The 27476-nt window shown below is 58.1% G+C and overlaps 2 protein-coding genes across 4 annotated transcripts; both read left to right on the plus strand.

The window, feature by feature from the left end:
* Nucleotides 1-1084: 1084 nt before the first annotated feature.
* Nucleotides 1085-24617, plus strand: HAUS7 (HAUS augmin like complex subunit 7). Of its 3 annotated transcripts, XM_060291887.1 has the most exons (12): nucleotides 1085-1214; nucleotides 2157-2272; nucleotides 6278-6345; nucleotides 8826-8887; nucleotides 11781-11872; nucleotides 12292-12450; nucleotides 12564-12660; nucleotides 13107-13331; nucleotides 14213-14323; nucleotides 17894-22677; nucleotides 23617-23741; nucleotides 24302-24617. In XM_060291887.1, the coding sequence occupies exons 1-10, from the start codon at nucleotides 1116-1118 to the stop codon at nucleotides 18167-18169; spliced, it is 1305 nt and encodes a 434-aa protein (XP_060147870.1). In that variant the 5' UTR covers nucleotides 1085-1115; the 3' UTR covers nucleotides 18170-22677; nucleotides 23617-23741; nucleotides 24302-24617. The 3 variants fall into 3 exon arrangements, with proteins under 3 accessions (XP_060147870.1, XP_060147869.1, XP_060147868.1); XM_060291886.2 differs by lacking the exons at nucleotides 1085-1214; nucleotides 2157-2272; nucleotides 14213-14323; ... (1 more) ...; nucleotides 23617-23741; nucleotides 24302-24617 and adding exons at nucleotides 2305-4733; nucleotides 13657-14205; XM_060291885.1 differs by lacking the exons at nucleotides 1085-1214; nucleotides 2157-2272; nucleotides 23617-23741; nucleotides 24302-24617 and adding an exon at nucleotides 2312-4733 and having other exon boundaries at nucleotides 14213-18037.
* On the plus strand, nucleotides 21273-24617 carry TREX2 (three prime repair exonuclease 2). The gene is given in 6 exon segments (XM_060291888.1): nucleotides 21273-21376; nucleotides 21378-21671; nucleotides 21673-21868; nucleotides 21871-22677; nucleotides 23617-23741; nucleotides 24302-24617. Coding segments are annotated over 4 exon segments (648 nt in total). The 5' UTR covers nucleotides 21273-21284; the 3' UTR covers nucleotides 21937-22677; nucleotides 23617-23741; nucleotides 24302-24617.
* Nucleotides 24618-27476: the final 2859 nt, after the last annotated feature.

Below are 27476 nucleotides of genomic sequence, written 5' to 3' on the forward strand. Positions count from 1 at the left end.
CTCCCAGAACAGGGCTAAGTCCTCTCCTGTCACTCAGAGGACTGCAGTTGCCTCCTGCCAGGTCCCTATGTCTCCTCGCCTCTAGACCTGCCCCGATCCCACCCTCCAGGAGATGGCAGGGTGGGGCACAGAGCAGGGACAGACTCTGGAGAGGATCAAGGAGGGCTGGCAGCAGCTGCCTGCTGCTGGTTCCCCACTCCTTGGGCACCAGCCACCCTCCAGCTCCTTCCTACCTCATGTGATCGGCAGGTCCGGGGGATGGGGGCATTCACTGAGCTGGGGGTTTTGGAGGTGTGTGGAGAGGACAGGCTGACAAATGTCATTTCGGACTCATTGAGTTTGAGGGGCATGAGAGGTGCAAAGACATTTGTAAGTGGACAGGGCAGGAAGGAGGCACAGAACCTTCCAGAAGGTCGAAGACAGACTGGAGGAAGGGTAGGTGGAAGGAGCAGGGCCCAGCATAATAATAGTGAACACGTACATAGTGTTTTTTGCATGCCAGGTATTGTTCTAGGTATTTTATAGGAATTATTACCTCATTCCATCCTCATAACAACCCAAGGAGGTAAGTGGTTTCATTATCCACATTAGGTGAGGGTAAGGAGGCACAGAGAGGTTAGGTAACCCGCCCAAAGTCACACAGCTGGGGCCGGATTCGAACCCATGAAACCTCCCTCTGACTACAGTTGTGAGTGTGGGAAAACGGAGACAGAGCCCCGCGCTGGGAGATGGGGCGCTCAAGTGCCAGTTCTGTCCGGTCACCCAGGCCCCGCTTCTTCCTCCCGCGGAGAAACCGACTAGGGTAGGAGCGCCCTCTCCTGGAAGGCGCTCTCCCGGCCGAGTCCTCCGCCCCGGCCGCGGGCGGGAGGGTGGCGGGAGAGCGGGCTACTGAGCGCCAGCCCCAGCTCCGTCCCCTTCCTTGAGGTCAGCCTCCTGGGCGGAGCCGCGGCCCAGGGAAAGGCGCAGTGGGGGAGGGGTGGGCCGCGTCTCCGGGCCGCTCCCGGGCCCCGGTGAAGGCGGGTGGGCGGGAGGAGCACCGGCTGGCGCTTGATTGGCAGCTGGGCCGGCCAGTCAGCCCGGGGCGTGGGGGCGGGGCGCGGCTCCGAGCGCGAAACATGGCCTTGCTGGGTGCTGGCGGTGGCTGCGGAGGCTACGAGGAGGAGGGGGACGACAGCGTGTTCGAGGCGGCCGTGGAGGTCTTCGCGAAGCTGAAGGTGCTGCGGGGCCGAGAAGCCGCCCCGGGGCGGCCGGGGCCGGGCGGCGGGGCGGGCAGGGCCTGCTGCGGAAGTCGGCGGCGCCCGGCGCGCCGCCCCAGTCGCCGCTGCAGGCTGCGCCCTGTGTCCTGCTGCGGGGGAAGGCTTGTGGGGCGTCCTTCTCGGCTCCTTGGGCGGCTCCAGGCCTTCATTCTGGTACCGCCTGGTACTTCAGGCAGGCGCCATGCGCCTACCGCACCTGAGCTTCTGTCGCTGCAAGACCCGGCCGGGCGCGCGGAGTGAGTGCAGGGGCGGGCGGCGGGGGTCGGGGGCCACAGGCCCGGCACTCGAGGAGCTCGCGGGGTCCGGAGGAGACAGATGGGCGGGGTCCATGCCTCCCCCTCCGAGTCAGCGGCCAGTGCCCGTGACAGCGGTGGTGAGGAGGCCCGCCCCGCGAGGTCAGGCAGCGGTCCCGGGGCCGCTACCCGCGCGCCCCTCCCCTCTCCCACCCCGTCCCGGCTCTCCCCTCATCCCCTCTCCTCTCCCCCCCGCCCCGCGACACCTCCCTCCCGTCCGCGATCGGCCCCGTCGGCCCTTTCCCTCCCCTTTCCCTTTGCTCCCACAGCCTGGAGCCGGGATCGGAATCTCTCCGAAGCCCCTAGTTGCTACCAAATCAAACTACCGCTTGCGCTCCGAGGGGGCGTCCGTAAAGGACGGGGAGTGGCGGGCGGCCGGAGCCGCGGATGAGGGGGACTGAACTCTGGGCGCGATCGACAGCGCTGCCAGTGTGCCGGGCGCGCCCGGCGGGGGTGGTGGGGTGTGTGTGACCCTCCTGGTGGGTGCTGGGCGGCCGGGAACGTGCGTGAACGGAGGTGCGCTGAGAGCCTGACTGCAGATGTGCGTTTCAGCCCTTCGCTGATGTTGGCTTTCTAAAGCTTCCTGGCTTTCCCTTTCCTTGCTTAGGACCTCAGCTGCCCCTTCCTCCAGGGTCTTTATATCACAGAACCAAAGACCATTCAGGAACTGCTGTGTAGCCCCTCGAAGTACCGCTTGGAAATCCTGGAGTGGATGTATGCACGGTAACAGCCTGGTTTCTTCCTCCCCCACCCCTGGGGTACACGGGCACCACTCAACCCGCTGGGGGGAAGATGGGGGTTGTTCTTTATCTGAGGAGCTGTCCTCCATCCCCCGTCACTGTGAGAGCAGCTGCTTAGATAAGAAGTGAAGCCGTGCTCAGATCTGGGAAGAAAGTGCCCCCGAAGTGCTTCAGCTCCTCTGTTTGCCGCCTCACAGAAGCTGAGCTTGGCTTCTGAGCGTTTTTTCTTGCTGTAACTACTAGTTTCAGAGCTGGCAGGGACCTGGGGAATGATGTACTTCAGTCCTTTCATTTTCAGACTGGGAAGCTGAGGGTCAGGCTGGAGTCGAGAACTGTCTCAGGTCTTGCCACCGAGGAGTGGCAGGCAGGGCCAAGACCCCATTTCCAAGTCCTTTGGGTCAAGGTGCAGCTGGGTGTGTGTGCCTGGCACCGTGCAAGGGAAGCAAAGCCTGCCCAGGCGTCTGCATGTCACACATACTCCTATACAGCCTTCAAAGACCCAGCTCACACGTCCTGTCTCCTTTTCAGAAGTCTCCAGTTCCCGGGGCAAAACGTATTCCTCCTTCCTCGGGACACCCACAGCCTTTTGAGCGCACCCCTGCCAGAGCCCTCAGCCTGTTGGTTGGGTCTTGGCCTGCTGTCCTGTCTGGCTCTCCAGAGCACTGGGAGCTGCTGGAGGGCAGGCACCCGGTGGGACCCCCACCCCCGCCATCAGCCCCAGGTCGCAGTGCAGCGTTGAACATATGTAAGACATGCTCCAGGCTGTGGGGTGACAAGTAGGTGCACAGACACGTGCTTACCGGGGTTCCATTCCAGGTGCCCCACACACGGATGGGTGTCCTCAAGGAGCTGGGACTTCAGTGGCCACAGAGGCTCAGGCACTGATCCCAGTGTTGGGCGCACCTCTGCAGTCTTGAGTGCTGTGGACCTTGGCAGGGAGGAGGTGGCATTTGATCTGGGAGGGAACGAGACATGGTGGGCACTCGTTTCCACAGGAGCGGGGAGTCAAGGTGTGGGAGGGAGAGCCGGGCGGCAGTGGCCTGAATGGCAGCCCAGGGCAGCTCACGTGGAGCCTTCCAAGCCACGTGAAGGCCTTTGAACTTTACGCTCTGGGCAGGACAGGCACGGGACCAGGGGAGTGCCATACTGAAATTGGCATTTTTGGCAGGGTGACTTGGGAGTCCTGTGGTGGATGGATTTGGAGGGGAGAGGCTGGAGGCAGGGAGACCAATAACGGAGGCTGCTGCAAGAGCCCTGGGAAAAGATGGCAGGAGCCTGGCTTGGAATGGCAATGGCTCTCATGACAGGCACTGTTGGCCCTGGAGGTACCAGCGCCTGGTCCAGGGACCTGGGAGGAGAGAGAGTAGTGGGGATAGCCTGGGCTAGTTCGGGGGTCTTGAACACGCTCCCAGGCGGAGGGAGGCCAGAGTCAGGTCTTAGAGAGGCTCTCGTGGGAGGCAGCCCAGAGTTGCCTGGCCCAGGTGCAAGCTGGGGACTGGGTCCCTCTGCTGGCCATAGGGGGCATGGGTGAGAGCCTCTGGCTGCAGTCCTCAAATGCTTTCAGTGCTTTTTTAAATACAAGAAACAGAATCCTTTTAAGAAGCAACCAGGTAATGTCCGGTTGCTTTTTATGATTCCCAAGCTGGCAGAAGTGCCGTAGGCCTTTCGATGGCCAGAGGATTGCACAGTCCGGTTTCTCCCAGTTTCCTGCTGGCTTCTTTGCACGTGGCTTCACCACTTCAGCCTCCTTTAGGGCCACCTATTCACCCCTGTCTGGGCGGAACCTGGAAACTGCACGCGGCATTGGCTGGGGGGCTGGGCGTGGTGGCTCTTGGGGTCCTCTATGCCAAGCTGGCCCTCAGCACGGGCGGGGCAGAGCCGTGGGGCCCCTAGATTGCTGAGGTTAAGGCTCCCGAAGAGCTGTGCTTGCGTTCAAGGCCTTGAGCACCGTTAGTTTCTGCCCTGCTCCCTGCTGCTTCAGGAAAATCAACTCTAATGAAAGCCCTTTCGAGTGAGGTCACTCAGGCTTTCGGGGATTTATTCTTTAGCGTGTTGAAGTGGTTTGCTGAGGTCCAGCCTGATGGATCACTGAGCGCTCTCTGCTCTCTGGTGCTCTGTGAGTGGGAAGGTTGCCTAGCAACCAGGCCCAGGGCCAGCCTCCTAGCTTTTCACACAGCGGGGCTCCTCCTCCCGCCCTTACTCGCCCAGCCCTCTTTGGCAGAACGGGTGGCTGCCCCGCCCCCTCTTCCCTGCAGTCCTGCAAGTAGGGGGGGGGGCTGGTGCCTCAGGTCGGGTCAGGGCGGCTCCACTAGCTTCCAGGGCCCCAGCGTAGTTGGGGCCGGTGTGACCTGGGATGCAGGCGTTTGGAGGCATGGGAAGGAACAGGGAAGGAACAGTGAGCCTTTTCCACCGAACACCGACCCTGCCCTCTCCCACCGTGACGAGTGAGTCAGCAGGTCCCTGGGGCTGAGGCTTGGTCCCCCGTACTGCCATAGCAGGGCGGGGTCCTGGCCCCAGTCATCCTGGGGCTCCCTGGCAAGCAGCTGGAGCGAAGTTCCCATGGCCTCGGTGCTGTGCCAGGCGTGGAGCTTGGGGCTGGGGACGCGGCGCTCAGACTGCACCCCTCATGGAAGAGACCCAGTGGGAGGCCTGTGCTGTGCGTCACTTGTGACGCCTGCCAGTGTATCGCACCCCTTACTGCCTTTGGATGTGCTCTGTGTCTGGAAATGGTCTTGCCCGTCAGCTGGGCATCTTAAGGCAAGATGCTTACAGGTGGCCACTGTCCCGTTTATCTGTGTGGCATCATCAAGGCTGGGGCTCCACCAAGCCGGGGGGACAGCTGGGATTGCTGTTTGCCCACCTGGGAGGCTGGCTCAAAGCTGTGACCTGGGGTAGCATCATCTCCTGTTAACTTATGTTAGTTTAAAAACATTCCCTCTGTTGAGAGAGCTCAGCATGGGCATTTACTAATGGCAGATTATTCTGTGACATGGGGCTGTGGTCATCCGTTCGTTAATGCCCGCTGGCCACCATTTCAGTGCTGGCTGCCACGTTAGGGCCTAGAAATACAGAACAGAAAGTCAGCTCCTGACCTCGGTGAGCCTGAAATCTGGGCGGTCAGAGCGCAGTGGAAAGACAGCTCCCAGGCCCCGCAGTGACGGAAGGATGCCAAGCTGGCTGCAGGCATGTCCAGCCCGCCCCTGGCTTCCCTGGGGCGGTGATGTCAGCCGTGGGCTTCATGGGATGAGCTGGAGCCAACTCGGTGTGCTTGGCTTGGGCGGGAAGAAAGCGCTGCAGGCGGAGAAGGGCAGGCACACACGTAGGGGTGCGAGAGGGGGCCCAAGCCAGGCCTGCAAGGACGCCAGAGCAGGGAAGGCCGTTTCGGACATCCTCCAAATAGACCTGCGCCATGATTGCAAGAAAAGCCAGCCCCCGGGTTCCTCCTGATAAAGAGCTCAGTGCTCTGAGGAACTCAGTGTTTTCTCTTGGGCAGTCATTTCATGTCTTTTATTGTGAGATTTTTTTTTTTTTTTTTTTTTTTTTTGCGGTACGCGGGCCTCTCACTGCTGTGGCCTCTCCCGTTGCGGAGCACAGGCTCCGGACGCGCAGGCTCAGCGGCCATGGCTCACGGGCCCAGCCGCTCCGCGGCATGTGGGATCTTCCCGGACCGGGGCACAAACCCGCGTCCCCTGCATCGGCAGGCGGACTCTCAACCACTGCGCCACCAGGGAAGCCTTATTGTGAGAATTTTAATTTCAGTATTCACATTCACATTTCTGAGGTAAGCGTTCAGAAATATTTTGGTTTTTTGTTTCTCTGATAATTTACGGAGTTGAGATCACATGAGATTATCCATTTTAAAGTGAGTGTTCCAGTGGTATTTAGCACCTAGGCACAAAGATTCGCTTTTGAGAGCATGTGTAAGGAGGGGTGTGAGGGGCCCCTGCAGCCCACTCAGGCCTGACTGGGCTTTGCTCTTTCCCTGCAGGGTCTGTCCCTCCTGGCAAGACAGGTTCAGCTCACCTAAGGGGGCCTCAGCCGAGGTGAAGATCCAAGGTGGGTCTCCGCTGTGGGAGTCTCGTGTTGAATGGCGGGTTCGGGGCCATTCTCACCTGGTGCACGGCCTCCTTAGCAGGTCGCGAATTTCCCATTGGACTGGTGGTTTCTCCTGCATGGTGCGCACTCCGTGGATATTACCAGAGCCTGCTAGGACCCACCCTCCCTTGCACACGTGAAGGAGACCCTGCCAGCCCATCCACGGAGGTGCTGGGGGCAGAGACAGCCGTTCTCGCCGACGCCACCAGCGGTCCGTCCGCGTTGCACTGGGGTGTGTGCGTGCACGCGACATGAGGCATTCCCGGGAGCGCGCTGGGCAGCGCTCTGTGGGCCTGTGGGGCCTTATCTTGGAACCGCTTCTTTTTGATCGCTTTTTGGCAGAAACTGTCCTTAACCCAGCCATGAACATTAGGTAAAGGGGAGTGCATTGCAGTCCTCAAGATGGTGGCTGGCTCTCCGCCCACGCAACAGTGTTTCCAAAGGTCCATCCTTCCAGGGGCCTGTGTTCCCTCCCCCCACCAGCTCCAGGGTGGGTTAACTGGACCCCAGATTCCTGACCCGTGCCGCTGCTGGCACTGCCAAGTTAGTTATCTGGGGACAGTTGTCCCTGAGGCTGCAGTGGGCCAGAAGAGCAGGGGTTGTGTCTTGGAGCCTGCGGGGCTGGCCTGGGGGCCGGCCTGGGCTGCACAGAGGCACTGCCCTTCTCCCCAGCACTGTCATGTCCGCCACTTTCCTCCTGATGGGACCGTGTCGAGGCCGGGCGAGCCTGGTCATCAGGCCACACCTGGATCCTCTAACACACATGCACGCACAGGTGCCAACCCTGGCCCTTTCCATTCCCTGCCTCAGTTTCCTCTTCTGTAAAGTGTGGGTGCTCAGCCTTGCCCACCCCATGGGAGTGTGCTGAGTGGCAGAGCAGGTGGTAGACACGAGTGCTTGTGAAAGAGTATCATTGGGAGAAACCGGGACAGGTAGGGGGGTTAGAAGCCACAAATTCACGTGACAGGTGTTTATGGAGCACCCACTGTGCACCCGGCACTGTTTTAGGTGCTGGCGGTGCAGCAGTGAGTTGTGCTGCTCTCACGGAGCTCACTTGCTAGCTGGGAGAGACAGCTGATGCACAGAAGGCGGCCAATTCTCAGTGCACCAGATGGTGAGAAGCGCCGCAAACAAGCCAGGTGAAGGCAAGGTGGTGCTCGGGTGGGTTGGGAGGAGGGTGGAGCTGTTGACACAAGGTGGCAGGGGAAGGCCTTTGTTTAAAAAAACAGCCATGCAGGAAGGGAAGAAGGGAGCCAGGCAGGTATCAGGAAGGTTAGCGTTCAGGGCAGGAGGACAGCAAGCGCAAGGGGCCTGAGGTAGGCTTGTGTGTGGCTGGCAGCTTGGAGGAGCAGCCAGGAGGCCGGGTGGCTGACGTAGGGTGTAGAGTGAGGGCAAGGGCTGGGATGGGGTCAGAGGGGCCACGGGGCCAGATGAGGCCGGCCTTGTGGGCCGCAGAAGGATGTTGGCCTTTATTCTGAGGAGGGCTGCAGCCTGCCTTTGGGTCTAACAGGGCACGAGTCCGGCCACGATGAGACTCGGATGTGGGCTAAGTGAGAGGGAGGCCAGGGCGTACGCAAGGATTCGGGGTGAAGGGGTGTGGGCTGAGCACGTGTGCTGGGGGTATAACTGGCATTTGTACCGTGTCTCCAGGATGACTGGAGATGCTCTGCTTCTAGCAGCAAACCTTCCAAAGCAGATGTGTGTCCTGCCACTGAGGCATATGAGGGTGGGAGCTGTGAGGGTAAGGGCATTGCTGCAGGGCTGGGGGGAGGGGTATGGAGCGAGCACTGACCCCAGGCTTTCTGGCTCCAAGTTCTGGCCTTTCTTCGTATACCAGGTGGTTACTCAGAAAATGCCCGGGGCTCCCTGGAAGCCGTGGCCCAGCATTCCTTGCACCACGCAGGGACTCAGTTTCCCAATTTGTGAGATGAAAGGGTTGCCATCTCCTAGGGTTGCCAGCAAAATGAAGGGACATGCTGGCATGAAAGGTGTGCAGGAGATTGACAAATGTGAGATGGTTCCTTTTGCTTTGGCTTGGCGAGGTCTCTGAAACAGTGACACACAGCATGTTTGGAAGGTTCCCTGGCCTCTGGGGGCTCCTCAGGCAGCTGGCTGGCTTCTGCTAGAAGCAAGAGTTCCCTATATGGAAGAGCACTGAGTGCGACCTCTTATTTCAGGTGAGGAAACTGGCCCCCAGAAAAGGGCAGTGACTGGGTATAGGTCACACAGCAAGAGGCAGTCCTGGCACCTGGTGTGTCCTCCACCTGCATCCTTGTATACCTGGGTCTTGCAGGCCCAACCCGGCCTCATGGGTGCTGGGCCCGCTGACGCTACAGCAGGAGCACCCTTACCAGGGAAGCACTCGGCACCCTGCATGGGTGTGTGGTGTCCTTGCTGTTTGGGTGGGTGTCTGTGGTAACTGGGTCCTTGTGTTCCAACAGAGATGGTGAAACTGGGCCATGAGCTGATGCTGTGTGGGCTGGATGACCACGAGCTCCTGAAGGTAACAGAAGGCCCTCTGTCCGCATGGGCCGGGGGCCTCGGTGACGCTGGGGTGGGCATGGGAGGGCTTTCTTCCCTCAGGCCCAGGAGCTAGCGCCCACAGTCCCCGCTCCTTAGCCCCCTGGGGCAGGAACCCCTAGGATTCCTTTGGGTAGACCCCAGTCATCCCTAGCGCCGAGAGGGGAGGGTGGCTGAGGAGGCCGGGAAGGATCTTTGGCTTGTGATGACCGAAGGGGCAGGAGCACATCCTGTCCTTGGTGGACGGCTTCATGCACACCGACACCGTGGTAAGTACTTTACATGCCAGTAACTGTCACACCCGCACTGGCAGGAGGTACTTGTCTTAGCCCCATCTCATGGGGAAGGTGACAGACAAGTCTCTCAAGGTTACCCAGTGACAGAGCCTGGCCTCAAACCCAGGCTTCTGGCTCCTGAGCCCTTGCACTTTCCCCCATGTGCTGCCCACCCGTGGGCTTCCATGCAGAGGCAGGCCTAACCCACCCCCATATCAGTCAAAGAAACCCTGCACCTACCCTTAAAATTTAAAAAGAATATTTGAAAGAATTATTTTCGCATTTTGGCTATTACAAGCAACGCTGTGACTGTTCTTTATATGTTTGTGACAGAAGACGTGTTTTCAGTTCTCTTGAGTATATAGCTAGGAGTGGAATTGTTTAACTTTTTGAGGAGCCGCCATTTTACAATTGTTTACATCCTCACCAGCAATGTGCGAGGGTTCCAGTTTCTCCGCATCCTCACCAGCACTTGTTCTTGTCTTTTTGACACCAGCCATCCTGGTGGGTGTGAAGGGTTAGCGTTTCCCTGATGACTAATGATGTTGAACATCTTCTCATGTGCTTATTAGCCATTTATATATCTTTTTTGGAGAAAAGTCTCTATTCGCTTCCGTTGCCCACTTTTTAATTGGGTTATTTGTCTTTTTATTATTGAGTTGTAAGAACTCTTTATATATCGTGGATATAAGTCACATCAAATATTCGATTTACGAATGTTTTCTCCCATTCTGTGGCTTGTCTTTTCACTTTCTCGATGTGTCCTTCGGAGCACAGAAGTTTTTAGCATTGTTGAAATCCAGTTTATCTAGTTTTCTTTTGTTGCTTGTGCTTTTGGTTTCATATATAAGAATCTATTGCCAAATCCAGCCATTAAGATTGACACCTGTGTTTTCTTCTAAGAGTTTTATAGTTTTAGCTCTTATATTTAGGTCTTTGACCCATTTGGAGTTAGCTTTATGTGTGGTGTAAGGTATGCATCCAACTTCATTCTTCTGCATGTGGCTATCCAGTTTTCCCAGCACCGTTGAAAAGACCTTGGCATCCTTGTGGAAAATCAGTTAACGTAAAAGTGAGGGTTTATTTCTGGATTCTCTACTCTATTCCATTGGTTTATATGTCTGTCCTTATGCCAGTACCACACTGCCTTGATCACTGTAGCTTTGTAGGAAATTGTGACATGTGAATCCTCCAACTTTGCTCTTTTTTAAGGTTGTTTTGGCTATTAGGGGGTCCCTTGAATTTGCATATGAACTTTAGAATCAGCTTGTCAATTTGTGCAAAAAATCCGATCGGGATTTTGATGAAGATTGTGTGGAATCTGTAGATCACCTTGGCAAGTATTACCATCAGCCATATTAACTCTTTCTATCCTTGAGCATGGGCTGTGTTTCCACGTGTTCAGGTTTTCTTTAGTTTTTCTTAGAGATGTTTTGTAGCTTTCAGTGTACAGGCTGTGAGGGACACTTACCCTTTCCTGGGCTTGGGGGGGTCTCCTGGAGCCGGGTCTGTTGAGGAGGGGACGGCACGCAACCCTGGCGCTGGTCAAGGCTTTGTGAGATCCTGAGTGGCGCTTGGTCTCATATTTCAGCCCAGGATTTCCTCTGTCTAGACAGTGTCCCACCTCCCACCTCCTATTCCCAGGAATAGGTGTATAGGTGGTGTCCTTGCCTGTTTGGGCAAGGACACTGGCAGGAGGTAGCTCTTGGCTACACAGCCGAGAGCCAGGCAGCCGCAGCCGTGAGACTCGTGAACGGGGAACTGAGCTGCAAACATGATAGCAGAATGTGGCCCTGTCCCCAGATCTGCTCCCCGCACAGGGCTGCCCGGCCTGAGATGCCACCAGGAGCCTCTCAGCCCTCTCCCTCTAAGCCCACTTTATTTATTTATTTTAAACATCTTTATCGGAGTATAATTGCTTTACAATGGTGTGTCAGTTTCTGCTTTATAACACAGTGAATCAGCTATACGTGTACATATATCCCCACATCCCCTCCCTCTTGCGTCTCCCTCCCACCCTCCCTCTCCCACCCCCCTAGGTGGTCACAAAGCACCGAGCTCTCAGCCCACTTTAAATGCAGGTGCTTCTTGGAGGGCTTTATACTGAGTCACCGGTGATGCTGGCTGAGCGCATCTTTCTGGTGTCAGGGCAGGCCGGCGAGGAGCTCGAGCGGAGAGCCGGGCCCAGCTTACCTCCCAGCATCCTTGCTTATGCAGGGCTCTAGGGAGCAGGCTGGGCCCCTCAGGTTGTATTTACATCATGGGGATCAGCCGTGAGCCTCCTCCCCTTTCTGGAAGGAGGAAGGAGTTGAGCTCCTGGCCAGACAGCTCCCTGCCGGGAGTCCCAGCCGCCTTTGGGGCAGGGGGCTGAGTCGGCTGCCACTTGGGAAGCCTGGCTGTAAGGCCTGGCTGCTTGCCGCCCCCTGGGGACGAGCTCTTGTTCCCCGCAAGGAGTGGGTTCGGCGCAGGCCACAGCCATGGCCTGTCTTGCTGTGCCAGGGGCCCCAGGCCAGTCCACGAGGCTACTGGGTAGGGGCCAGCTGCGGGCTGGGGGCACGTGGCATGCCTGGCCAGTGAGTGCATGTGGCCTTTCCTGCCCAGGGCCGGGCCTGTGCCCAGAAGCAGCTGCGCTTCATGGACCAGCTGCTGGACGTGGTCCGGACCCTGACTATCGGAGGCTCCAGCTGCCACAGGTAAAGGCTCGGGACGGGCCCTCCCTGGAACGGCCGGTGGGCGCCCTTGGTCCTCCGTCTGGCGCTGGAGGGGCTAGGGGCCCAGCCCCGGGCACAGCTCCGGCTGGGGCTCTGCTCCCCGCTCCCGCAGAGGCGGCTGCTCCCTGGCCCAGGAGCTGTGGGCCGCAAGCCTAGGCAGGAAGCCCCACCCCCACCCCGGGGTGCCACCCGAGGTGCCAGGCTGTCGGCATGAAGGTGTGGTGCGGGCCTCGGAGAACACGGGCTGACCTCGGCGGAGGGTGGGCACCCGCGGTGTCTCCACACGTGGGTGGGCTCTCGGAGACTGGAGGAGATGCCTTCTCCTGGCCTCTCTGCCCGGTCTCATCTGGCCTCTTGGGTCTCTGGCCGGTGATGGCGTGGCCCTGGGGCTGCCTTTGCAGTGTGAAAGAGCACTTCGAGGACACCCGGGAGAAGAATGAGGCGCTGCTGGGGGAGTTCTTCTTGAGCCCCCACCTGCAGATGCTCCTGAGCCCCGAGTGTGACGCGTGGCCCCTGGGCGTGCAGCCACTTCTCGACAAGCAGAGCGATGCCTGGCAGAGGTACGCGCCCCGCTCGGTCTGTTACCTGGGACAGGCCTTCTGTGCGTGGCCCACAGGTGCCCCAGTGCCCGTGATGGCACAGGGCAGAAGTGTCCCCCCTTCTGTCCCTGCAGGGCCAGCCCCTCCATCGAGTCAGAGGACGACAAGGTGGCAGAGCTGGCCCGGCAGCTGCAGGAGAGTGCCTCGAAGCTGCAGTCGCTCAGGGTGGAGGTGAGGCGCCAGCCGCAGGGGCGCAGGGGCCCCGCTACATGTCCTAAGGCGAGGCACGTCGCCCACCCCAGCCTCAGACACCCCGTCTTTACGATGAGTGTGTCGGGAGGCCTAAGCGAGGTGGTGGGTGCCCACCAGTTTCTAGAATGTGATGGGTACTCAGGCTCCGTGAAGGCAGGAGTGGGGAGGCTCTTTGAGGAGTGGACAGGACCGTCCTCGGGTGGGCTTTCGGCGTGTGGCCCTCCCCGCAGCCCTGGACCCAGCTTCATTACTGAGGTCGCGAGGAGGATGTTGAGGCCCATGCAGGCCTCTGGTCTTCTGTCTGTCTCCCAGTTCGGGGAAGCATGGAGTGGGCGGCAGACCCTGCCTCACAAAGTGGGTTAGGGACCTGGTGCCCCGCGACAGGCAGGGCAGCCTCAAGGGACCCTCCGCCTCTGGCTTTGCAGTGCTTTGCGCAGCACAAGCAAGGAGCCGCTGTGGGTGGGGCCGATGCCAGCACCCTAGACCAGAAGCTGCGCCTGGTCATCTCTGACTTCCGGCAGCTCATCGTGGCTTTCCTGCAAGTCTATGACGATGAGCTGGGAGACTGCTGCCAGCGCCCAGGCCCCAACCTCCGCCCGTGCGGCCCCATCATCCAGGCCGTGTACCAGACTCTGACCTCATGCAGCCAAGTAAGCGTCACCCTCACCCCTCCCTCTCCCTCCCAGGCGCCACCCTAGCCCCCAGTGAGGGGCCTGAGGGCTTGGACAGGCTTGGACTCCCTGCGCGTGGGTGGCGGGTTGGGGCAGGCATTTCTCACGGTGCCGTGGCCTGCACTGGGTCCTAGCTGAATGTGGGAGACCCTCGTCCCGCCTCCAGCTTCTGTCCCTGTATTGGCCTCACTCTGTCTTCACGAAACACCCAAATGTATCACAGCCTGTTCGTTCTTGTGTGGCCAAGAACTATGCCAGACAGATAGACAGAAGTTTGCCTGTCTGTGCCCTTGACCCGGTTCAGACAGATGAGAAAAAGTGGCCTCACGCTGCTGCGCTGACTACATCAGTATTGACTCAGAGCCCCAGAGGCTGGCCTGGAATGCTAGGTTTGGTTACGGTTGTGAGTACAGTCACCATGCGTGGAACTCTGACATGTGCTCAGGGCTTCCATGATGCTGGCCTTGGTTTTTTAACAAAAAAGCTCCTAGACTTCCGAACCTCTGACCGGCTTGTCCTTTGCAGTTCTACCGACAGGCTGAGCTAGGGCACATCCTCTCCCAGCAGAAATGCCCTTTTACTTTGGGACAGTGTTTTTCCCACCGTGACCCTGGCTTTGCGTGGCCTCTGTGGGATGGGGTCCGTGATAGTGTGGCGTCCCCGCTGGGCCAGGGGGGAGGAGCTAGCCTGGGGAGCTCTGATGGGTGAGTCTCCAGCTGGGAGACCTGCCCTCACCCTGGGCTGGTGGGTGGATGCACATGTTTGGCGTCAACCTGGGTGGGAAGCAGGAGACACCTTCTGTGGGTCAGACCACCAGCATTCAAGCCCACAAGTCCCCTCCCTTCCTCCCTCCCTCCCAGCTGTTGAAAGCGGTCGTGGAGGTCACTGACACCTCGGTGAAAGCCGTGCGGATGGCGAAGCAGCAGCAGGGCAAGCAGATCTGTTGGGGCAGCAGCAATTCTGTGATGAGTCTAGGTATGTGGTCACCACTTTTCTGTGGCTGTGGCCACCCGTCTGGTGGGCAGGGACAGGGCCTTCATGGTGCACCTCCGCTTAGTGCCTGCCTCCTTCTGTGCTTGACCCGCATTTGGGGACTGGCCCCTCACTTTTCTTCTTCTTTTTCCAATGCTTAAGGTTTTCCTTCCCTTGAAAACTCTTCTGACGGATTATAAAATAAAAACATTAATTGTAGGAAATTGGGATAACGTAAAGACGTAACGTAAAGACGTGCAGAGGTAAACTAAAAACATTACGTAATGTGGTGGCCCAGAGATGGTCGGTGTTAATATTTTGGTCTGTTTCCCTCTGTTCCGTTTCCTCTCGTCATCTTTTATTTCTTTGTGTAAGGTGAGTAGAATTACAACATGTGTACACTATTATATTCTTTCCCGTGGATCTCATTTTAAGCGTTTTCCCATGTTCTTGAAGTCACATTTTTAATCATCAGACACTTCCTTTCAGGCATTTGCTATAATTTACTTAACATTTTCTACTACTGACCCTGTAGGTCATTTTTAGTTTTATACCGTTTCACATGATGCTGTCGCAGGATTTACAATAGTGACAAATGGAAACAATCCAAGGTTTTACCCTTGGGTAATGCTTGAGTAAATTCTGGTATGTGAATATGGTGGGACGGTATTTGTTGTTTCAAAACTTGATTACAGTGACATGAGCAAGTGTGTATCGTGTAATGTTAAAAGGAAAATGCAGGTTAGAAATGAAATATACAGGGGCTGCCCTGGTGGCGCAGTGGTTGGGAGTCCGCCTGCCGATGCGGGGGACGCGGGTTTGTGCCCCGGTCCGGGACGATCCCACATGCCGCGGAGCGGCTGGGCCCGTGAGCTATGGCCGCTGAGCCTGCGCGTCCGGAGCCTGTGCCCCGCAACGGGAGAGGCCGCAACAGTGAGAGGCCTGCGTACCGCAAAAAAAAAAAAACACACAAAAAAGAAATATACAGTATGATTTCACTTATCTAAAGGGAAAAAAATGTAGAAGAATCCCTTCTAGGAGTTCAGCTAGAACATGGACGCTGGTTTGCTCTGTGTTGGAATCAGAGGTGTTTTAGTTCGTTTAGTCTTTCTTTATCCTGCTCTGCAGCCTTCACGTATTCCCCAGCGAACATGTATTACACAGAGAATTTCTCCTCTGATGGTCAATGTTTAAAAAAGGTCGCAGTGAACATGTTTCGACATTTGCGCTTCCATCCCGAGGCGGGGTTCCCGCTGTCTTGTCAGTGAGGCCAGCGGTCTCCATCTTACTGATGCTCGTCAGCGCTGGCTTTGAACCTTCCAACCTTTCTGCTGTTGGATAGGGGCAAAGTTGTATCTGAATTTAATTTTAAACTTTTTTTTCTGAGTAAGTCTATTTTTCTTAGGTAAAAAAACACTCAGAAAAGGTTTTTGTTGTTGTTGTTCTTTTGTGATAAGAAAAAGGGCCTTTTCTCTCTCTGAGTCTTAGAGAGAGAAAAGTGAAAAGTTGGATATTTCCCCTTCAATCCAGTTCCAATGACTTTAAAGCCAGTACTTGTGTAACCACAACCCCGGCTAAGAAATGGAACATGCCTCGCACGCTAGAGACTCCCACCACCTCTGCCTGCCCGCGACCAAGCGCTGTCCCTGCCCGCTGAGAATTCTCTCCCTGTGCGCCCACCGCCCACGTGGGGGTCTGTGATCTGCTGACATTCATCGGTTCGTAGCCGAGGCCCTTGCACAGTCCCCTCTCTCTTCCGTTCTCCGACCTCTCTTGCCCTTTGGCTTTTGGCGGTCTGATTATAGTGTGTCTTGGTGCGGGTCGCTTTGCGTTTCTCTCATTTGGAGGTTTTTGAGCTCCTTGGGTATACGTAGCTTCGTGTTTCTCATCCACGCTCGGCCAGGTGGCTGACGACTCTTCCTTCCGCCTCACTTCTTGTTGCTCCCACCCTCTTAGAGGCCGAGCAGAGGCACCGGCTCAGGGCCGTCTCAGGTCTCTCCTGGGTGCCCGCACAGCCCCGGGGCGTGCGCGTGGCCTTCTAGATTCCCAGGACTGTCAGAGCTCTGCAGAGCCCTCGTGGGCATCTCCTTTCCCATCCTCTCCTTCTGCGCCTTCTGGTTGGTCTACTGTTTGCCCCGACTCTTATCCACCGCCTGAGGCAACGGCGACTCCAGCATTTGCCTGTCAATCCCCCCCACCCAGTGCACCCCCAAGGACTGGCTTCAGGCCACATAGCCCCGAGCCCTCCCTCGGGGGGCTGTCTGCGTGAATTCGCGGGCCTTCTCGCCGCTCTTGGCCTCGTGCACGCGCTCACCACGTGTATACCTGGGCACCCAGGAGTGCCTCTTTCTGACTGAACTGCAGCAGAAGCCTCCATTTAAACATCCATCCTAACGTTTATCCTCATCACCGCTGTTGCTGTGAGTCTCACCCCGTGTGTGTAGCTGTTGTTAGTACTGCGCTTGCAGCCCATGCTCTCGTTAGTACATTAGTGACCGCGAGTGCTCTCCACGGCGCGCCACCTGCCCCGTGCTCACAGGACAGCGGCAGCCTTCGCCTTTCCCGTCTAAGCTGCGTGAACCCCTCTGCTTCCCCTGCTGTGCCTGCAGAGAAGTGTCTGCTCGCCATGGAATCCAGGGAGTCTAGAGTGCAAGCGCTGTGGTCAGCGTCGCTTCCTCGTGTTGTCTGAGACTCGTTCTTGGGCTATAGACACAGCAGAGAAATGACCCCTGGCAACTCCACGCCAGGGGCCAGTTGGAAGGGCCTTGGCGTTTCCCTTGTGTCTACCTGAGAGAGTAAGGGCCTTGGTCTCTGCGGCCTCGGGCCCACCACTGTGGGAGGTCCGTGTGTCTGTGCTACTTCACCTCCCCGTATAAGAAGCTAGGCCACCGATCTGGGTGCCAGTAGCCAGGCTATGTTGGTCACACGTCCCCACACCTGAAGTGAGGGGCTTGAGTGAGGGGACTGGGTGCGCCTACAGGGCTGGCGCCCAGAGCCGTGGCCTCGAGTGTGTGGGCAGGGCCTTGGCGATGTGGGTGGGCAGCTCGTCCCATCGTCATTCACCCGTCACCGGCTCGACTGGGCGGACCCAAAGCCCCTTCTGCCTCCCAGGCCATCAAAATATCAATGCATTTTGAAAACAAACAGGTTTCTGGAAGCAGCGAAGTCCATGGAGGCAATTCGATGGATGCAATGGGGGGAGAAAGCCGCAACCACGAGGACAGCCCCACGGCGGTGTGGCCGGCAGTCCCAGGGCGGGGACGGTGGCAGGTGGGCTGGAAGCGGAGGGCGTGAGCAGAGCAGGTCCGTACAGATTGGCGCTCCCAGGGAGACTAGCCTGCTCTTCTGTGAGGAAAATGATCGACATGCATGGCAAGCTCGGGCTCCTGACACGGCTGGTGGCCAGGTGAAAGCCACCTCTTTCTGGCCTCTGAGGGCCTCCTCTCCCCAGCCTGGACCAACACCATGGAAGAGAGAAGAAAGACCTGGAAAAGTAGGCCTCATGGGTCATTCAGACAACAGAACTTTCCAGCCAAGTTGAATTAACATAGTATCTTGTCCAAACATACCTAGGAAACACCAACAAGGAGAAGCGCAAGCAGGCACCCTTGGAAGTTAAGAATGGGGCGGATAAACAAAACAAGGACAAAGAAAAGCAGCACAGAGGCCTGATGCGGAGAAAGGAAGGAAGGAGGAGGGCGGAGGTCGCAGAGCTGAGGGCTGAGTACAGAGCAGGTGGACCGCGAAGACGCATCCCCAGGCCTAGTCTCCTGCAATCTGGAGTAGCTGGGACGCAGCAGCAGGGCCCAGGCTTCCAGAGACAACACGACCCAGCCAAGCCCTGAGCCAAGAGAAGGCAAGGCAGGACGAGGGCCCGGAACAAAGGAGAGACGTGTGAGCTGAGGACGCGCCCGGGGTCGGGGGAGCCCCGGGAGCAGAGCGGGGCTGGGGCGTCTAGAGGTTGGGAAAACCTGAGGATTTAGTAAAGGCAAGTGACACCCCCAAATCCTATCTGCGGAGAGACGTGACCGTCCCCAGAGGGAGTGTCGATGGTGAGTAGGGAGGGTGGCTGAGGCCCACCGCATGATTCCTGACTTCAGAGTCGCCCTTGGGGTGGGCGCAACCAAATGCCGGTTGCCGACGTTGCTGTGTGGGAGGGCAGAGGACGGGTGTGCACCGGTTGCTGGTCTGACTAAAATCCACACAGCATCAAAATCAGAACAGCCCCTCGCTCCTGGGCTCCGGGGACGGGGGTGGGCAGGGACGTGGCCAAGCGAGTGGACCCCGGCCTGGGGCTCGGCCTGGCGCCCGCGGGGGCTTCCAGCCGTGCTCACCGGGCCCTGGCTCCCTTGACGGCTCCTGGCTCGGGGGTGGGGGTGGGGGTGGGGCCTGGGACCTGAGGAAGGCCAGTGGAGAGACGGGCTGGGAAGTGCTGGACTGACTTTGCTGTTTTCTTTTCTCTGCAGCCATCAGAATGGGAGGGGTAACCTGGAAATACAAGGTCTTCAACGATGGCCTGCCCAATGGCCTGCAGTAGCCACGTGCTCCGTACCGTCAGCGATTGGGGGGGGCGTGACGAGGGCCCGGAGGTGGGGCGGGGCGGTGTGAGCTGGGGACAAAAGAAAGCTCAGGTTCTAAGAAGTTGCCTCCAGCCTACTTTTTTTTTTTTAACATCTTTCTTGAAGTATAATTGCTTTACGGTGGTGTGTTAGTTTTTGTTGTATCACGAAGTGAATCCTGCCCTCGTCTGTGCGGCCTGGGCTGCTCGGTTGTCTGCCCCATCCTGCCTGTCCCACGAGCCGCCGCCACTGCCTGTTAAGCTTGGTGATGCCTCGTCACGACCTCTGGCTGAATGCCGCCAGAGCTCCCCGCCCGCCCCCTGCCCCGTTCCGCTGCCTCCCCTGGGGCCGGCCTTGGGGATGCCCCGTGAGGGCTCCTTGCTGCCCCACGGCCTGGCCGCTGGCGCCCGCTGCGTCTGGGTCGCGGCCAGTGGAGCGTGTGCTTCCTCCTCCTTCCTCCCCAGGTCGCCCGGCACTGGCCTGGGGGATTTTTGCCGGTGGCCTGACTGGTTGGCCAGGAAGCTGTTCTCTGCATCTCCCGTGAGCAGGGCGCCGTTCACAGCCACCTCCCTCCCTTCAAGCGCGGGAGCCGGCACCACTGGTGGGGCCCCGCCTCCCTGAGCCCAGCGTCAGGCGGAAGGCCGTGGGGGAGGGGCATCCCTCGGCGCTTGGTCGCCGCCTCGCTTGCGCCCACGCTGCCCTGCCCCTGCATCTGCACCTTCGTTTCCCCAAGGACCCTGTGGCTGCTGCAGGCAAGGAGGCTCCAGGGGCTGGGCGCTGGGCCCCCTCCCACCTGGGCTGCCAGAGCCCCCAGGCCTGGTCCCCTGCCTGCCTGGGGCATCCCCCAGATGGCTGCCCTGGGAGGTGGGAGGACGGGCAGGCCCCTGGGCACCACAGTCCAGGTTCACTGACAGCTTTACAGACCAGGGGACTCTGGAAGACCTGCGGCAGGAGACTGGGCCTGTGAGCGCCCACTGCCGAGTGCTGGCATGTCTTGCCCCGGGAGGAGGTCCCGGGGATGAGGTCACCCGCTTCCTGGACCACGGAGGGCCGTCTCATTCCCCTCCTGTTCTGACTGTGCCCTTCACCCTCGACTGAGCCATTGGGGCTGGGAAGGCCCCGGAGCCTGGGGTCTGGGTGGCTCCGGGCTGCCCCCACACCCGATCTCACAGGGCTCGGTGGAGGGCTGCCTCCGCCTGCCTCGCTTCCCTTGCTCCTTCCCTGGCAGCCTCCGCTAAAGGCTCCTGAGAAGTTCTGGGTCCTTATATCCGAGAAACAGATACCATCTCCCATTCCTGGTGGAAGATGAGCCCGCACCAAGGCCTGTCCTCACAGCTCACTTCAGCTTCACGAGGGGCAACCGGCTCACTGGTGACGGCGGGGAGCTGTGCCTTGGAGATGCCCCCGTGGGAGATGCCCCAGCCTGGGGCTGGGTGTTGAACCTAAGTTACACTGGGAGGCAGGGCTGGGCGGAGGGCTCGGGCTTCCTCCTCGTGCCTGTGACAACACGTTCCTTCGGCCTGGGCTGCGCTGCTCGCTCGTTGTTGGGACCCTGCCTGCGGCCCAGGAGCTGGATTTCCGATCTGTAAACACGGGGCATGTGTCCCAGCGGCTGTGGGCAAGGGAGGGGGCCGCGAGCCGGCCACACAGGTCCTGCAGCCTCAGGCCTCCTGGTTGCCCGACAGGCAGCTGGGGGGAGGGGGGCGCGGCCACAGATTAAAGGCCGCTCGGAGCAGCCTGTGTGGAGCCGGTTGCCCAACAGCCCAGGAAGCCGAGCAGCGCCCGCTCCCGGTAAGCCAGCGTGGCAGCTGCCGGCGGCCCGGAGACAGGCGGGGGGCTGAGTTGGGGCCAGCACCCGCGTGCCAGGGCACAGGCCAAGCCAGGGAGGCTGGGGATCACCGGGAGGGCTTTCTCAGGTGCCCTCTTGTGTGTGTGTACCTGGGGTGCTGTGCCTGAGGCGCCTGGCCACTGTGTGTCCGTGACCATACCGTCTTGGGCTGCACCTCCCCAAGTCCCCAGTGACATGGACCTGGCATGGTCTTCCTGTCCGTATACTGGAGGCAAGAGGCAGAGGCCTCTGGGCTGGGGTCTGGGCACATCAGGCCTTCCTTATGCTGTTTACTAGGTGGTAGTAGTGGGGATGGTCGGGGAGGGACTGAAGGACAAAATGGATGGGGTGACAAGCCCCCTAGGACACCTCATCCTGGACAGAAGTAACAGGGCCTGGTCTCTGGGTCCCAGCTTGGGAAGTGGCAGGAAGTGAACCCAGAAGGGTTGGAACCTTGGCCATGGGCACGGCTGTGGGTGGCCAACTCCAGGCATCCCCATCTCTTTGGCCCTCAGGTTTTGTGCCTCTTGTTTGGGCAGCTGTAGGCTTCACTGTCCCTGTGAAAACATCCCCATGTCCAAGGGACCCCAGGCTGAGACCTGCGTCTTCTTGGACCTGGAAGCCACCGGGCTCCCCAGTGTGGACCCCAAGATCGCCGAGATCTCCGTTTGCCATCCACCGCTCCTCGCTGGAGAACCCCAAGCGCGATGAGTCTGATGCCCCGGTGCTGCCCCAGGTCCCGGATGAGCTCACGCTCTGCATGAGCCCGGAGCGCCCGTTCACTGCCAAGGCCAGCGAGATCACCGGCGTGAGCAGCGAGGGCCTGGCCAGGTGCCAGGAGGCCGGCTTTGACAGCGCTGTGGTGCGTACACCGCAGGCCTTCCTGAGCTACCAGGAGGGCCCCTTGTGCCTCGTGGCGCACAACGGCTTCGATTATGACTTCCCCCTGCTGTGCCCGGAGCTGCCTGGGTACGCTGCCGGTGCCGCGGGGCCTGGACCATGCCCACAGCCATGGCACCCGGGCCCAGGGCGGCAAGGGTTACAGCCTGGGCAGCCTCTTCCGCTGCTACGTCCAGGCGGAGCCGAGGGCCACGTGCACACCCGGCTCATGGTTTCTGCACCGCGCCGCCGAGCTGCTCGCCTGGGCTGATGAGCATATGCCCTTAGCTGGGCCCGTGTCGAGCCCATGGACGTGCCACCCGACGGCCCGAGTCTCAAGGCCTGAGCCAGGGGCTCGGTAACGCTGCTGCCCAGGGTGACGAGGCGCACTCCCTGCAGTAGGGCAGTGCCAGCCTCCGCCGTTCAGCCGGGCTGTGTGGCCCGGAGCTGGACCTGGGCCAGTGCCTTGCCGCCCATCCTGGCGGGCCTGTGCGCCTGCCGGGCTTTCCCTGGCCCTGGCCTAACCTGCCCCTCAGCCCTAGAGCCTCCTCCCGGCCCCTCCCCCGGCCCGTGCCCTGGTAGAGGTTGCTGCCGCTGGCGCCCACCCTCCACCCCGTCTTTCAATAAACATTGACAACCGCTCACCAGCTGCCTTTCGCTTGCTCTCCTCCCTACACCCTGCCCGGAGTGGGCCAAGAGGGAGCCAGGCCAGGGGCACGAGCAGAGCACCCCAGGGCTGCCCCCTTGTGGCCTATCTCTGCGGTGAGCCTGGTCGGGGAGCCGTCGGCGTTCACAGCCTGGTCCAAGGGGCCGACAGGCTGGGGCTGTGGACCTCAGGCCATGGGCCTCTGCCCTGGCTGGTCTCCTACTGTGCCATCGATGATCACCCCTTCCCTGCCTTGTCACCCCAGAGACCTAAGAAATCAGCGAGCAGGACCTAAGGGACATCTGTGTGGCCCGAATCTGTGTCGAGGAGACAGAGGGAAGAGGGAGCTGCAGCCCCGGCCTCCAGGGGCAAAGCCCCACTCCTTCCTTTCCTGGAGCCTCTGTCCCAGCTCTGCGAGTGGCAGCAGGGTGAAATGATACGGTAGGTCCGGGGGGAGGGCGGAGGTGCTGGGGAAGGGCCTGAAAGGCACACGTCAAGCATGAGGGGTGGGTACCACGGGGGCTCCAGGCTGCCCCGCGCTCCAGGTGACCCAGAGCGTGTAGGAGAGGTGGCTGGCTGGCGCATTGAGGGCGACAGCTTGGAAGGAGCCCGTTCTGGGCCCCGTGTGCCTTGTGGCACAGCCCGAGGAGGGCCGCGAGGCTGCTCGGTGCGAGGTCAGCTTCTCGGCAGCCGCCTCAGCTGGGGAGCCGGCTAACCTGCCTCTGGGGCCCCACCTGTGTCACCAAAGGATGGGGAAGGCAGGGGCGGGCTGTCCAGGACGCAGAGAGCAGGTGAGAAGGGGCGGGGGTGGGGTGGGGCAGCCACGACCAGGAGTGACTCACACGAGCAAAGCCTTGAGCTTTGAGCCGGCCGGGCTGTCCGGGAACACTGAGTGGGTCAGAGTGACTAGAGCCGCTGCAGTGTGCAAGGTGGCAGACTGGTGTGGCCAGGACACAGGCTGGCAGGGGTGGGGCGGCTACGCCATAAGGGAAAGAGCCACAGGGAACAGTTTGGGAGTGTGGTCTGTGCACTGCCCCCTGCCCCAGGAGAGCACCCACCCGGGAGAGGGCCAGGCGGGGCCTCGGTCCAGGAGCCTGTGGCAGGTGGAACCGAGAGAGGGGCGCCGTGAGGATGCAGGCGGCCAGGGCCCCTCAGATCCCCTGGTGCCCGGGCAGGGCCCGCTTCCTTTATCTGACCGGGCAGGCTCCCGGCCACCGACTCAATGAGCGGTTGAGGCCAAGAGGGCCTCTCCAGGCCCGAGTGGGCGGGTCGAAGGCCTGATCTGTGGCCACTGCCGCTGTGGTCTCGGGTTTCGTGCCCTCTCACCTTTTGAGGGCCCAGGTGCTATTCCCTCACCAGTCCCCGCTCTCCTGGCCTCAGGTGCCCTCCCCAAGCCCATGCTCGGACTGGCCAGGCCAAGCCGTGTGCCTTCTGCGCCGAGAAGACAGGCTGGGACCTGCCCCCCTGCTGTCTGAAAGCTGTGATGTGCTGATACATGGTGACAAGTAAGCGTAAGCCTGTTTATGTGTGTGTGTGTGCATGCGTGCGCACGCGTGTGTGCGGTGTATTTATTTCTCTGTCTCTCTGTGTCTGTCTCTATACACATGCGCACAGATACATCCAGACACATCCAGACGTATGTAAGTTTATTATAAACTGTACTGACATAAAGGATGCAAGCACACAGTTTACAAATAAAATCTACAGTTTATATAAAATATACAATAAAATATACAATACACTGTTTGTAAATTCCATATGGCCAGTTGAGTCTCACCAAAACCCCTTCAGTTGACTTGACAAACTGTTGTATTTGTACCTGACCCACGGTTGCAACTGATGGCTGAGTGCGGTTCCCACATAAACGCTGGTTGGTATTTTCACTGATCTTACTAAGACAAAACTGAAACAACAAAGGTGTGTGTCGGAACCTCGCATGTTCCTTGGTGACGTGAGCAAACTCTCTGCCGAATTGGATAGTAGTTTTTGATATTGGAAGTTTTTCCTTTTTTCTTTTCTTTCTTTCTTTTTTTTTTTTTTTTTTTTTTTTTTTTGCTATTCACAGTGTAGTTGCTACAGACTCAAGTCTACACAATCAACTGAACAATAAGAGATGAAGCCCTGGTTTGTAGGCTGTGCTGATTCCTGTGGGGTAAATCCTCCCACCAGGCCACGTTCAGGCTACTCATGTGGTTGAGAAGAGATTCTGGGTGGTGCGCTGTGACATGGGTGCGAGGGGGGAAATAAGGCATGATGAATTTTGAGTATCTCCTTGGTTTTTTAATACAATTTAAATGAAAGGTTATACAATTTAATTTTTAATCATGGTGGTGTTTAACAATCAACTCTCAAAATTCCCGAACTTTTTTTTTTTTTTTTTTTTAAATTCCCGAACTTTTAACATCTATTGGAATGGCTAAAATACAAAAGACTGGCCATACTGAGTGCTGGTGGGGATGGGAGACGGGACAGACCCTTAGGAAGGCAGTTTGGCTGGGTCTTAAGATGTTAAACATGCACCTACATAATGACCCAATGATTCCACTCCTGGGTATTTATTCACCCAAGAGAAATGAATTCATGCGTCCACACAAAGACTCGTATACCTCTGCTCATGGCAGCTCTAGTCATCGCCACCTCGGGTCCCTGGGCCGGTGAATGGGGGGAGGGACCTCATGTATCCACGCTGCCGAACGTGGCTGTGCAGTAGACTGAGCTCTTGAGACCCAGCACTTTGAGGGGACTCACAGTGACTACGCTGCCCGTCAGGGCCAGACCCAAAGAGTCAACTCCACGGCTCCAGCTCGCCCTGGCCGGCCACCTGCCCCTCGTCAAGAAGCGTCACTGGCTCACAACCACATCCGTGTCTGCCAGTGGGGACGAAGCTGTGATCAGGAGCATACCTGATTGAGAACAGAACTATCCAGGCAGAGGGACAAGGCGACGAGGACAGAATCTGGACCAGGCCATGCAGAAGCCTGGAGCAGCAGCCTGGAGGCGTGTTTCCTCGGGGAGCCGCAGGCCGTGAGGCACCGTGTGCGCAGGACTTCAGCTTGTATCTTTATGAATCCCATCTGTCTGTCTTCTTTTGGGTCACTTTTTGTTCTTTTTTTCCTAATTTCTTAAGAGAAACACTAACCTCCTTTGTCAGCTTCCATCTTGAATAACTAAGGCGCTCAAAGGCTGCAGTTTTGCCCTGAAGGAGATTTTCCTGCGTCCCATAGGTTTGCCATTAAATGTTCCTCTTTGCTTTGCATTAGGAGATGTTTTCTAATTTCAGTTTGCATTTCCTCACCCATCTACTGCTTGCATAGTAGAGTTTGTCTTAATTTCCAAGTTGCTGAGACTTTGTGGTCATTTTTATTGTGGATTTCTAATTGTTTTGGATAATGGTCTGAGGGTGTGCTGCTTAAGGTTTTTTTGGGGGGGCTTCATTAGTTTTCTAGGGCAGCTGTAACTAAGTACCACAAATTGGAAAGAAATTTCCCTTTTTTATAAAGGCCCAGTCCTATTGGATTAGGGCCCACCTTACCTCTTCTGTACTTGACCACCTCTGTGAATCCTGGTCTGCAAAGAAGGGTCACATGCTGAGGACTTGAGAAACAGGGCCAGTAGGACATCTATAGATGTGCGTGTGTGTATGCGCGCGTGTGTGTATGGAATCAGCTTATGCAGCTGTGGTCCGAAGGCCACCTGGAGGCAGAATCCCTTCCTCTTTTGTCATAAGGCCTTCAGCTGACTGCAGGCAGCCCGCCCACATTATGGAGAGCGATCTGTTCAAAGTCTACTGATTTCCCTGTTAATCTCACCTAAAAAATCCCTTCACAGTGACATCTAGACGGATGTTTGACTGAACACTGAGAACCGTAGCCTAGCCAGCTTGACACAGAAACCCTCCAGCACAATGACCTCATCCGTGGAGATGGACCCGCACACTTTGCAAAGTGACCGCCCACCACTGATTCCTTCATCTCCTCTTCTTTCCTGAGGCCTCTGTCCTGTGTGGTGTGCTAGGCAGTTTCTGCGTCCTCACTCTCTTTTCCCTGCTGGGTGAGTGGCTGTGGCTGGGAACAGGACCCACTGGCTGCAGCGCCCCTGACCTGCACATGTCTCCAGATTCCAGCTTCCAGAGTTGCCCCCCTCCCGACGGAGTGTCCTGAGGGGAATTCAGGATGGAGGAAAACAGGGTACTGACCCTAGATAGTTAAGATGCATACCAAGGGAATGATTTCAGTGAGCCCAGACTCTTGAATCTCCCCAGACGTAGAAAAGCACGTCGTTAACTTGAGATGGCTGGTTTTGTGATTAGCAGTAATCTTTTGACGTTAGACTACATGTTTTTTGTTTGTTTGTTTTTTAAAGCAAAACTTCCTGTATATCGTGGCTCCTCCTTTACCTCTTTGGAACAGTTCCTCAGAGCTCTCTGAAGGCCTGTCTCCCGGGCTACAGTCCTCAGTAATGCCCACAAATAAAACATAATTCTCAACTTTTAGGTTGTGGGTTTTTTTTGTTTTTTTTTTTCAGTCGACAATCCATTTCTGCTGTGGCTGGTTCCTTCTGTTCGGAAGCTTCTAAGAGGTTCTTGTTTTCCTGGGATTTCAGGAATGTTTGCTTGGCAATGCCTGGGCCTCAGGCACCCACTGGTTCGGAGCTTGGTGAGCCCACCCACTGTGTAGACGAGGGGTGAGCTGTGACAGTGACCACGGTCCCAGGGAGGCCAGGAGGGGAGGGCGGGGCCCCGCAACTCCGTGGGCCCAGCTCTGCCTGGCGTCGGTCCTTGCCCCAGACCTCAGATCCACGTCCTCCCACTTAGGCCCCCTCCCCGTGGACCCTGCCCACCCAGAGTCCTCTCCACGAAAGCGGAAAAGAAAGCAAACAGCTTCACTACTGATTAAGCATTAAACCCAACTGCCTGCCATGCCCATCTCCGGCCACCGCTCGTGAGATCGCCAGGCCAGAAGGAAGCCTCAGCCTTTTATCCAGCCAGGCAGTACTTCCTGAGATCGCCCGTCCTAGCTCAGGGCAAGTTCTGGTAACCAGGGTGGCCCTCAGTGCTGGAGAATTGCCCTTTATCCTCAGGACAATGAAAGCTTTCTCTTGGCCTGGAGGGGAGCTAGGGAACCTTCCTGAAGGTTTGCATTTCAAGGAGGTGGTGCCGGGGCTCTGAAGGAGAGCCCTCCTGGGCTGTAAGGCCGGCAGGAGGCTTATTTAGGTTTACAAAGATTTACAAACATCTCAAG

The sequence above is a fragment of the Globicephala melas genome, chromosome X, assembly GCF_963455315.2.
Source record: "Globicephala melas chromosome X, mGloMel1.2, whole genome shotgun sequence".
Taxonomy (NCBI): Eukaryota; Metazoa; Chordata; class Mammalia; order Artiodactyla; family Delphinidae; genus Globicephala; species Globicephala melas.

What these genes read in the sequence shown, in the direction of transcription:
- HAUS7 (XM_060291885.1), top strand. Translation starts at nt 4,285, where the DNA reads ATGAAAGCCCTTTCGAGTGAGGTCACTCAGGCTTTCGGGGATTTATTC. An exon ending in CAGAGCGATGCCTGGCAGAG is followed by an intron (nt 12,451 to 12,563) that starts GTACGCGCCCCG and finishes CTGTCCCTGCAG; the next exon opens with GGCCAGCCCCTCCATCGAGT. An exon ending in CTCTGACCTCATGCAGCCAA is followed by an intron (nt 13,332 to 14,212) that starts GTAAGCGTCACC and finishes CCTCCCTCCCAG; the next exon opens with CTGTTGAAAGCGGTCGTGGA.